This window comes from Haliotis rubra, unplaced genomic scaffold (genome assembly GCF_003918875.1).
Source record: "Haliotis rubra isolate DU_JTF1 unplaced genomic scaffold, ASM391887v1 Scf1948, whole genome shotgun sequence".
Taxonomy (NCBI): Eukaryota; Metazoa; Mollusca; class Gastropoda; order Lepetellida; family Haliotidae; genus Haliotis; species Haliotis rubra.
In genome coordinates, this window is record NW_025765945.1 from 28,242 (window position 1) to 41,205 (window position 12,964).

The following is a 12,964-nucleotide window of genomic DNA, read 5'->3' on the forward strand; positions in this document are numbered from 1 at the left end:
TATGTTTCCACAAATACATGTAGTGACATCTTCTCAGGTCTTAGGTGTGCTCATGGTTAGCTGATCAGTAGTTATGTTCGTAGAATTAGATAAAAAGTATAATACAGTATCATAGAATTAGCATGGCATTAAGGTATTAATTCATAAAATCAGGGAGTGTATATGCCCCACACTAAGGCTTTTGTAACTTTTGCATACAGAGTTCTGAGGAAAATATTAGATATATTGAAGTAGCTGAAATACACAAGCAATTTTGACATTGTCAATCCGCCAAAAATACCCCTTTTATACTGACATTTGAAGAGGGCCATATATAGAGAATACTACACGAGGTCTCATTACATACGAATTATACGAAACGAGTGTCCTTCCTGTGGTATCTGACCGAGCGAAAGCGAGGTCAGATAACATAGGAAGGTCACGAGTTTCGTATAATCTGCATGTAATGAGACCGAGTGTGGTATTTTATTTATTACCCACGTCTTACATGCATTAAACTGACAAAATAGCGTATTTTTGTTAATATTTTGGTTTCAAACCGAAACCGGTTTCATAAAGGGGTTGCGGAAGAGTTTTGTACTGTAGTACAATATTTGCATGACGTCACACCAAAATGACGTCACTGCCTTGGTAACCGACGTCACGATGCAAGTCAGCTGTCATCGCCTCGAACAGCCTCCTATAGTAAACTACTCCGTAGCACCTCGTTTCTTGGTTTGCAGTTGCTTCATTCGGCTAACTTCACTGGTGGAAACATTGCGTTAATGTTTTGCGACGGATATAATGTCTCAGTTCGACTCACAATTAAACAGCGACACGGCAACGTTCTCGATGCTTACATTCCCACAATGCATTTAAGTTGTAGAATGAATGAATTCACGTGTTTGTTATGAATGAAAATATAGTTACGTCAGAATGTGACCTAATAGAGGTCATCGGTTATCCAATCAAATCGTTAGAATCTCAGGTCAAGTCGTTACGACACAGGTCAACGCGATACGACACTCGTGTGACGTACGAGATTAATATGCAACTACCCATACGTTGACCACGTGGGTAATAAAACACAGTATATCCCCCGTGGCTCATACGGTTCCATGTGTGGTTGACGACAGTATATCCCCCGTGGCTCATACGGTTCCATGTGTGGTTGACGACAGTATATCCCACATGGCTCATACGGTTCCATGTGTGGTTGACGACCGTATATCCTCCGTGGCTCATACGGTTCCATGTGTGGTTGGCGACAGTATATCCTCCGTGGCTCATACGGTTCCATTTGTGGTTGACGACAGTATATCCTCCGTGGCTCATTCGGTTCCATGTGTGGTTGACGACAGTATATCCTCCGTGTCTCATGCGGTTCCATGTGTGGTTGACGACAGTATATTCCCCGTGGTCTCATACGGTTCCATGTGTGGTTGACGACATAGTCACACAAACTTGTCAAGACTTGTATCGTCGTCAGTGACAACCATCAGCACCTACTTCTCTGTTGCAGGTATCGGGATGGAGGGGGTCACGTGCCTGGTGGCAGGGTTGTGGGGCACGGGGGGAGGCACCACCTCCTACAGTGAAAATATCGGGGCCATAGGAATCACAAAGGTACGTGACTCACCCGGTGAGAGTGAGTGAGTGAAGGTTTGTGTGAGTGAGTGAGGGTTTGTATGAGTGAGTGAGTGAGTTAGCGTGAATTAGTGATTTGGTCCCGCAACACATGTGTTTTTGCACCAGTTTGGACAGTAAGGGGTAATCTTTGTTGGAACGTGTAATATTTAATCTCATCGCATTTTTTCTGTCTTGTTCTGTCTTGCCTAAAAGGTTTTTTTCCAGCACGGAACAAGGACATTATATATAACCTCTGTCAATAACTACAAGAGTTGTCTCCCCGTAGGTTGGCAGCCGTGTGGTGATACAAGTGGGGGCCGCCATTATGATAGTGTTGGGCTGTTTAGGCAAATTCGGCGCCCTGTTTGTCACCATCCCAGATCCTGTAGTTGGCGGGATGTTCATCGTCATGTTTGGTGAGTGAATTGAATAATCATGTGGAAAATAATTAGTTCCAGTTGTCTACTGCATGAAGAAGGGCATGGTGGCCAGAGTGGTCACAGCTCGTGTCAGTTGTCTACTGCATGAAGAAGGGCATGGTGGCCAGAGTGGTCACAGCTCGTGTCAGTTGTCTACTGCATGAAGAAGGGCATAGTGGCCAGAGTGGTCACAGCTCGTGTCAGTTGTCTACTGCATGAAGAAGGGCATAGTGGCCAGAGTGGTCACAGCTAGTTCCAGTTGTCTACTGCATGAAGAAGGGCATAGTGGCCAGAGTGGTCACAGCTCGTGTCAGTTGTCTACTGCATGAAGAAGGGCATAGTGGCCAGAGTGGTCACAGCTCGTGTCAGTTGTCTACTGCATGAAGAAGGGCATAGTGGCCAGAGTGGTCACAGCTACTGTTCAGTTGTCTACTGCATGAAGAAGGGCATAGTGGCCAGAAGTGGTCACAGCTCGTGTCAGTTGTCTACTGCATGAAGAAGGGCATAGTGGCCAGAGTGGTCACAGCTCGTGTCAGTTGTCTACTGCATGAAGAAGGGCATAGTGGCCAGAGTGGTCACAGCTCGTGTCAGTTGTCTACTGCATGAAGAAGGGCATAGTGGCCAGAGTGGTCACAGCTCAGAGTGTCAGTTGTCTACTGCATGAAGAAGGGCATAGTGGCCAGAGTGGTCACAGCTCGTGTCAGTTGTCTACTGCATGAAGAAGGGCATAGTGGCCAGAGTGGTCACAGCTCGTGTCAGTTGTCTGCTGCATGAAGAAGGGCATGGTGGCCAGAGTGGTCACAGCTAGTTCCAGTTGTCTACTGCATGAAGAAGGGCATAGTGGCCAGAGTGGTCACAGCTCGTGTCAGTTGTCTACTGCATGAAGAAGGGCATAGTGGCCAGAGTGGTCACAGCTCGTGTCAGTTGTCTACTGCATGAAGAAGGGCATAGTGGCCAGAGTGGTCACAGCTAGTTCCAGTTGTCTACTGCATGAAGAAGGGCATAGTGGCCAGAGTGGTCACAGCTCGTGTCAGTCCCTTGGTTGCTTCAGACCAAAAGACGCTAAATGATGGTACTTGTTGTTATCCTGCCTCTGGATTAAGGGGATGGAACAAGGAGTTACCCAGGAGTCTGGGAGAGGGTGGGAGTGAGGGGAGGGGTAGTGTACAGTACACAACCCTGTGCACTTAAAAGAACCCACGAATCCTTTGGTATATGACCAGATGGTGGCTACATGAATACGTGCAAACACCTAGTTGCGGGTACAGCAACGTGCAGTGAACTTTGACAAAGTACTGTGACTATGTGTCCCAGTCCACCCAGCTGTGAATGGTACCTCGTTAGGATGAGGAAGCCACAATAACTCGGTGCGCTTAGTGACTGCAAGAGTTGTATGATCCCCAGGGAGTTGAGATTGATAATACGATGTGCCGTTGAGATTGACATTCAATGAGCGAGGGAACAAATACGAGCGACTTGAGCATGCACTAGTTGCATGGATATGTGCGCTATATAAATAGCCTACAATGTTGTAATAATAATGTAATCTATGTTGAGAGACAGTATAAGAAAACAACGTCGCTCTGTAGGTGAAATATCTTTACCTCGACGTTACATTATAGTTCACCCCGTCTCACCTACACCAACCAAGAAAATATTCTGCATATTTTAAAGATGAATTGGGTATGCTTGTTTATTCAATCAACTTGTGTGTATAAGTACTGTAACCTACCACGTACCTAGATAAAGTGTAGTTCAATCCGTCTCGTGTAACAGCCATTTACCTCTGCCTCAGGTATGGTGACCGCTGTTGGAATCTCCAGCCTCAGTTTTGTTGACCTCAGCTCCATCCGGAACCTCTTCATCCTCGGAGTTTCTCTCTTCTTTGGCCTCTCCTGCCCTCGGTGGGTCTCGGCAAATTCCAACAAAATCCAAACTGGTAAGCAGCTTTTGGATTCCACCTTTACGTATTCGTTTAAGTCGTCCCTGAGACTATTACTGCTACTGCTGCCACAACAACTACAACTTCAACTACAACAACTACAACTACTACTACTACTACTACTACTGCAACTACTACTACTACTACTACTACTACCACTACTACTACCACCACTACTACTACTACTACTACTACTACTACTACTACTACAACTACTACTACTACCATTACAACTACTACTACTACTACCACTGCTACTACCACTACCTCTACTACTACTACTACTACTACTACTGCTACTACCACTACCACTACTACTACTACTATTACTACTACTACAACTACCACAACTACTACCACTACTATTACTACTACTACTACTAGCACGTGGAGTGTTCCGCATTTTCATTGTATTATGTTACAGTTTTTTCAGTGAATGACCCGTTTTAGAATATAGGATTGCCAGGCCAAGTGACTTTGCTGATAGCTTGTCATCGTATCTCATTTGCTTGGATAGTGATTGAGGATGTCAGTCATCCGACTGTTTGGTCCAAATTCGAAAATGTATAGGCTGCGTCTGTAAAGCTGGGATATTCTCAGAGAGGCGCCATTAACAACAAACAAGGTGTCGAGACTTTGCAGTTCTGTTCATGTAGATGTTATGTGTTTTTTTCTTGAGACTGTAAAAATACAGTCTTTTACTTACAATATGTTTGAAAAGATATTCTGTTTCCATCAACTATCCCATCGCTCCGGGCGTTCCCCCCACACGAAGCTGCCATGCTATGATACACGCACATATTGTTATTTAAAAGCGGCGTAAAACCCAACTGACTCACACTGGTTTCACATCGCCGGTCAACGTTTCCCGTTGCTCACTCATCTCACTCACACCTAGCGGTTCTAGTTGTTCCTCAACTGGTTCTTCCTGTAGGTAACGACATCGCCAACCAGATCATCTCGGTGCTACTGGGAACCAGCATGTTTGTGGGCGGGTTCGTCGCTGCCTTCCTAGACAACACGATTCCAGGTAGGTCATGTGGCCTCAACGTAAACTGTATTTAGTTAATGGAATTATTGTATGTTTTGATGATTGTATTTTATTGTACAACTTAAGAATAAGCCAGTGATTAATTCTGTATTTCAAAGATCCCAGTTATGACCGAGCACAAGGATGAGTGAGAATGGTCTCTTTACCAAGTGGTAGCCGAATGGTTAATGCGTTCGCTCGTAGACCCGGGTTCGATTCCCCACATGGGTACAATGTGTGAAGCCCATTTCTGGTGTCCCCCGGCATGATATATCCCCCGCTGGAATATTGCTAAAAGCGGCGTAAAACTAAACTCACTCACCCTTTTACCAAGGAGATCTTACCCGTGAAGGTCCGGGTTAGAATGAACCTTCAGTACCCCATGCTCGTCGTAAGAGGCGACTAACGGGATCGGGTTGTCAGGCTCGCTGACTGGGTTGACACATGTCATCGCATCCCAATTGCGTAGATCGATGCTCATGCTCATGATCACTGGATTGACTGGTCCAGACTCGATTATTTACAGACCGCCGCCATATAGCTGGACTATTCCTGAGTGCGGCGTAAAACTAAACTCACTCACTCACCCAAGGAGAACACTGCTACAATGTGTGCAGACTCCCAGATGAAGAGACGTGTATAGTGTTAAAAGCGGCGTACACACGCTAACCCTCCTGTCAGACCGGCCCCACATCACGCTAACCCTCCAGCCAGACCGGCCCCACATCACGCTAACCCTCCAGTCAGACCCCCGCCCCCATCACGCTAACCCTCCAGTCAGACCGGCCCCACATCCGCTGGAACCCTCCAGCCAGACCGGCCCCACATCACGCTAACCCTCCAGCCAGACCGGCCCCACATCACGCTAACCCTCCAGTCAGACCGGCCCCACATCACGCTAACCCTCCAGTCAGACCGGCCCCCATCACGCTAACCCTCCAGTCAGACCGGCCCCCACACTAACCTCCCAGACCGCCCCACATCCCTAACCCTCCAGCCAGGCCCCCACATCACGCTAACCCGGCCCCACATCAGTCAGACCGGCCCCACATCACGCTAACCCTCCAGCCAGACCGGCCCCACATCACGCTAACCCTCCAGCCAGACCGGCCCCACATCACGCTAACCCTCCACATCAGACAGGGCCCCACATCACGCTAACCCTCCAGCCAGACCGGCCCCACATCACGCTAACCCTCCAGCCAGACCGGCCCCAGACCGGCCCCACATCACGCTAACCCTCCAGCCAGACCGGCCCCACATCACGCTAACCCTCCAGCCAGACCGGCCCCACATCACGCTAACCCTCCAGCCAGACCGGCCCCACATCACGCTAACCCTCCAGCCAGACCGGCCCCACATCACGCTAACCCTCCAGTCAGACCGGCCCCACATCACGCTAACCCTCCTCCAGAACCTCCAGCCAGACCGGCCCCACATCAAGCTAAGCCTCCAGACCCTTACCCACATCACGCTAACCCTCCAGCCAGACCGGCCCCACATCACGCTAACCCTCCAGTCAGACCGGCCCCACATCACGCTAACCCTCGAGTCAGACCGGCCCCACATAATGGTGTTTGCTGTTACTTTCAGGTACAGTTGAAGAGAGGGGGATATTGAAATGGCGGATGCTTGGCGAGTCTTCTTCCGGTGGCGACGTCAGAGACACAATGGCTGTGTATGACCTGCCACTCATACAGAAATATCTCAACAAACTCAGGTGTACAAAATACATTCCTATTTGTCCGAACTTTATTCTGGACAAGCGCGCATCGTCGTCGTCGTCGATTTGTGGATGCTGTCCACGTAGTGGAAAACGTCAGGCTCAGGGAGGCGCGGTGAATGCTGGGTATCAAGATAATACCCGGATGTAGGTTTAGACTGAGGAGCATCTGTGTTTGTTTACTAGTGTTGCACGATGTTTAGGAACTTGAGACGGGAAGTTCTTACAATATTATATAACCCAATTTTGGCCCAAATGGCGGACAAACGTAATTCTTCCAGACAAGTGATGATATTTTTGTAGTTTAGGTGTTAGCAGATTTATGTGATATCAACATGAGATATCTGTTGAGAGCAATAAGGCAGATAACAGGACGTGACTCATCTTCTTCAAGTACAGGACGTCAATGGCCGATACGATCAACGACATGACGCGGACCATTTGTTCAATGAAGAACGTACATTGTTGTTGACCTTTGGGTTTGCAGTTTGTTGTAGCAAAAATATTCCGACATTCCGCCAAACGTTCCAACGTGCAAACACGCCGAGTGAGTGAGTGAGTGAGTGAGGTTTGAACACTGTACCAGTTATATCCTCTTTATTTCTGGTACTGAAAGGTCACAGGCCTGTAGTACAATACATTTACAAAACAATATGTATACGCACGTGTAATATACACGAAGAAGAGAAAATAATCAAGGGAAGGTTATATTGTGTTCTGAGATATATTCTGTTCTAAACAACATGGCATAGTAAGCAAACATTGACAAGATTTTGAAGTACATGTCACATGTATTGCATTTGTTTGTGTGGACAAATAATATTTCTTATTATACAACCTTCTCAGGGAATTATAAGCAGGGCAAAATGATCTTCTATGTGGTTAAGATCACATAGTTTGCAAGTTTTATTTTCTTTCTTGTCATTTTTGAAACTTCCACTTTCGATAAATATATCATGTGAAGAACACCTCAGTCTACTTAACACTATCATAAACGTTTTTACGTTTACAGATGAAAAATACCTTTCTGCTTCAAAATACACTTAAACATCTTATAATGCAAGCATTTACTGGAAAGTGATATCTTTTCAAACCATTCTTGCAAATAGAGATCTTTTAATCTTCTTGTTAGTTCTATAATAAACTTACCGTTAGAGTCAAAATACTGATGATTCCACACAAAACCCAAACCATTTGAGAATAGAAAATTTCTAACAGAAGAAACCCAATTTGTGTGTCCATTTTTATTGAATAGCATAATCATATTGTAGCATTTCTTTGGTAGCCTATAGGAAGGCATCTTCAATAATTTTAATCAGTATTTTAAAGCTCATATTTGTGAATATGTGCATCGGGTATTTACCACATTCTCCATACACCATTGTATTCATCGTGTTGGATTTAACACCAAGAAATCTTTTACAGGCTTTCAGTTGAACTCTTTCGATATCATTGTAATAATTCACACCCAAGATTTCAGCTCCATACAATAATAATGGCTTAATTTTGTCATCAAAGGTATGAACTTATATTTATGTCTCCAAGTACATTTAATTGTTTAAAGATACCAATCATGACTGTTGTGCTGCAAGTAAGCGTAATTAACATGTGTTGTCCAAGATACATGATTACTGAAAAACAGTAAAATTAGAGTCAGGGTGTGTGGGTTCGACTCCACGATAAAAGGGTTCAGCGGTGAGCAGGGCACGCAGCTCTACAAACGAATAACAATGAAAGTTTCTCAACTGGGGAATTCACAGGGCGTCTCAAGACTGTGGAAGTTTCCGTTAGTGGAATGCAGTTTTTGAAACATGTAAAACGTATTGCCAGTTAGGAATACCAGTTACGGGATCATGTGAACGTCATCTCGTCCAAGGAATGAGACGTATGTCGTGTATAGAACTTCACGTTTTGCAGGTTGTACCGGGCATGAGGGCATGCGTGGATTGGTGGCAAAAAGAAATCATCTCTTCATACGGTCAAACAGGGATCTGTCTCTGTCTCTGTCTCTGTGTCTCTGTCTCTGTCTCTCTCCCTGGTAAACAGCGATCATCTGCTCGACCGATCATATCCTCGTTGTATGTATACAGTTATCTTAACTTGAATATTTCACGTATTTTCACAGTATTTAATAACTACTTCTCGAGTCTGACCGGCCAGGATCAGTTTATACTGGACGCTGGGATTACGGTTCTCTCACTGAGTTCTTTCACGCACTTCGCGTGCCTCAGGTTTGAAGTTTGAAAGACAATAAACTTAGTTTGATTTAGTCGGCATTGTTTCATGTCATAATCAGCGATGTATTTATATATGACAATAAATTCAATAATTCATTTACAATAAACCTGATTGCAAAAGCAAACAAACACGCCTAGTTTGTTAGTGTTGTGCAGTGGACTATAACCTATATTAACTAAATGCGAATCTCTTAAAAAGCTGATGTAATTCAGGTAATAAATGTGGGCAACTAAATGTCTTTAACAAATGAAGATGTGACAAGAAACTAAGAATGATATATCAAAGTCTGTAGTCTATCCTAACAGTCTAGCTCTGTTGTAGCTAGCTGTTGCGTCATATTGCGACGAATGATTGAGATTTGTTGTAGTATCTACCAACATCCAACCTGGACTCCCCACACCATCATCCACCAACATCCAACCTGGACTCCCCACACCATCATCCACCTACATCCAACCTGGACTCCCCACACCATCACCCACCTACATCCAACCTGGACTCCCACACCATCATCCTCCACCTACATCCAACCTGGACTCCCACACCATCATCCACCTACATCCAACCTGGACTCCCCTACACCATCACCCACCTACATCCAACCTGGACTCCCCACACCATCATCCACCTACATCCAACCTGGACTCCCCACACCATCATCCACCTACATCCAACCTGGACTCCCCACACCATCATCCACCTACATCCAACCTGGACTCCCCACACACCATCATCCACCTACATCCAACCTGGACTCATCCCCCACACCATCATCCACTCTACATCCAACCTGGACTCCCCACACCATCATCCACCTACACCCAACCTGGACTCCACCATCATCCATCATCCAACCTGGACCCACCATCCACCTACACCCAACCTGGACTCCCACACCATCATCCACCTACATCCAACCTGGACTCCTCCACACCATCATCCACCTATCATCCTCCAACCTGGACTCTCCACACCATCATCCACCCACATCCAACCTGGACTCCCACACCATCATCCACCTACATCCAACCTGGACTCCCCACACCATCATCCACCTACATCCAACCTGGACTCCCCACACCATCATCCACCTACACTCCAACCTGGACTCCCCCACACCATCATCCACCTACATCCAACCTGGACTCCACACCATCATCCACCTCCATCCAACCTGGACTATATCCATCATCCACCTACATCCAACCTGGACCCCCACACCATCATCCACCTACATCCAACCTGACTCCCCACACCATCATCCACCTACATCCAACCTGGACTCCCCTTTGTCCACCATCCACCCATCCACTCCCTGGCCTGGGACCAACGGCCTGGACTCATCCAACCTGGACGTCACACACCATCTCCATCCTACATCCAACCTGGACTCCCCTACACACCATGGGCTCCACTCTACATCCAACCTGGACTCTCACCATCACCACTCATCCGGCCTGGACTCTGGCATCCAACCTGATTCCCAACTCCCCACACCATCATCCACTCGTCATCCAACCTGACTTCCTGGACTATCATCCACCTACACTCCAACCTGGACTCGGCCTGGATCATCCACCTCCATCCTCCTGGACTCCTCCACACCATCATCCACCTACATCCAACCTGGACTCCCAGCACACCATCATCCACCTACATCCAACCTGGACTTCCACACTATCATCCACTCAACATCCAACCTGGACTCTACAAACTATCATCCACCATCATCCAACTTGGACTCTACACCATCATCCATACCTACATCCAACCTGGACTCCCACACCATATCATCCACCTACATCCAACCTGGACTTCTACACCATCATCCACCTACATCCAACCTGGACTCCCTCCACACTATCATCCACTCAACATCCAACCTGGACTCCCTACACCATCATCCACCGTCGTCCATCCAAACCTGGACTCCTCTACACTATCATCCACTGTCATCCAACCTGGACTTCCACACTATCATCCACTCCACCTGAATTTCCACCCAACCTGGACTCTTACCACCATCATTCCACCTACATCCAACCTGGACTCCCCACACTCCATCCACTCACCCATCCAACCTGGACTTCCAGCCACTATCATCCACCTACATCCAACCTGGGACTCCCACACCATCATCTACCTACATCCAACCTGGACTCCCCACACTATCATCCACCTACACTCCAACCTGGACTCTCTACACCATCATCCACCTACATCCAACCTGGACTCCCCACACCATCATCCACCTACATCCAACCTGGACTCCCCACACCATCATCCACCTACATCCAACCTGGACTCCCCACACCATCATCCACCTACATCCAACCTGGACTCCCCACACCATCATCCACCTACATCCAACCTGGACTTCCACACCATCATCCACCTACATCCAACCTGGACTCCCCACACCATCATCCACCTACATCCAACCTGGACTCTACACACCATCATCCACCTACATCCAACCTGGACTCCCACACCATCATCCACCTACATCCAACCTGGACTCCCCACACCATCATCCACCTACATCCAACCTGGACTCTCCACACACCATCATCCACCTACATCCAACCTGGACTCTCCACACCATCATCCACCTACATCCAACCTGGACTCCCCCACACCATCATCCACCTACATCCAACCTGGACTCCCACACCATCATCCACCTACATCCAACCTGGACTCCCCACACCATCATCCACCTACATCCAACCTGGACTCCCCCACACCATCATCCACCTACATCCAACCTGGACTCCCCTACACCATCATCCACCTACATCCAACCTGGACTCCCCACACACCATCATCCACCTACATCCAACCTGGACTCTCCACACCATCATCCACCTACATCCAACCTGGACTCCCCACACCATCATCCACCTACATCCAACCTGGACTCTCCACACCATCATCCACCTACATCCAACCTGGACTCCTCCACACCATCATCCACCTACATCCAACCTGGACTCTCCCACACCATCATCCACCTACATCCAACCTGGACTCCCCCACACCATCATCCACCTACATCCAACCTGGACTCCCCCACACCATCATCCACCTACATCCAACCTGGACTCCCACACCATCATCCACCTACATCCAACCTGGACTCTCCCCACACCATCATCCACCTACATCCAACCTGGACTCCCCACACCATCATCCACCTACATCCAACCTGGACTCCCCACACCATCATCCACCTACATCCAACCTGGACCACCCCACACCATCATCCACCTACATCCAACCTGGACTCCCCACACCATCATCCACCTACATCCAACCTGGACTCCCACACCATCATCCACCTACATCCAACCTGGACTCCTCCACACCATCATCCACCTACATCCAACCTGGACTCCCCACACCATCATCCACCTACATCCAACCTGGACTCCCCCACACCATCATCCACCTACACCCAACCTGGACTCCCCCACACCATCATCCACCTACATCCAACCTGGACTCCCCCACACCATCATCCACCTACATCCAACCTGGACTCCCCACACCATCATCCACCTACATCCAACCTGGACTCCCACACCATCATCCACCTACATCCAACCTGGACTCCCCACACCATCATCCACCACCTACATCCAACCTGGACTCCCCACACCATCATCCACCTACATCCAACCTGGACTCCCCACACCATCATCCACCTACATCCAACCTGGACTCCCCACACCATCATCCACCTACACCCAACCTGGACTCCCCACACCATCATCCACCTACATCCAACCTGGACTCCCCACACCATCATCCACCTACATCCAACCTGGACTCCCCCACACCATCATCCACCAACATCCAACCTGGACTCCCCACACCATCATCCACCTACATCCAACCTGGACTCCCCCACACCATCATCCACCTACATCCAACCTGGACTCCCCCACACCATCATCCACCTACATCCAACCTGGACTCCCCCACACCATCATCCACCTACA

The 12,964-nt window shown here is 47.9% G+C and overlaps 1 protein-coding gene across 3 annotated transcripts in view; it reads left to right on the top strand.

Annotated features, from left to right (window-relative positions):
- The window catches only part of LOC124274825 (solute carrier family 23 member 1-like), a 31,058-nt gene extending 21,965 nt beyond the window's left edge, over positions 1-9,093 (top strand). For all 3 annotated transcript variants that reach the window (XM_046710193.1, XM_046710192.1, XM_046710194.1), the window contains exons 10-14: positions 1,502-1,605; positions 1,895-2,024; positions 3,823-3,966; positions 4,904-4,999; positions 6,593-9,093. In XM_046710193.1, coding sequence (XP_046566149.1) covers positions 1,502-1,605; positions 1,895-2,024; positions 3,823-3,966; positions 4,904-4,999; positions 6,593-6,873 — 755 coding nt within the window. In that variant the 3' untranslated portion in view covers positions 6,874-9,093. The remainder of the gene's footprint in view (positions 1-1,501; positions 1,606-1,894; positions 2,025-3,822; positions 3,967-4,903; positions 5,000-6,592) is intronic.
- The last annotated feature ends 3,871 nt before the right edge of the window (positions 9,094-12,964 follow it).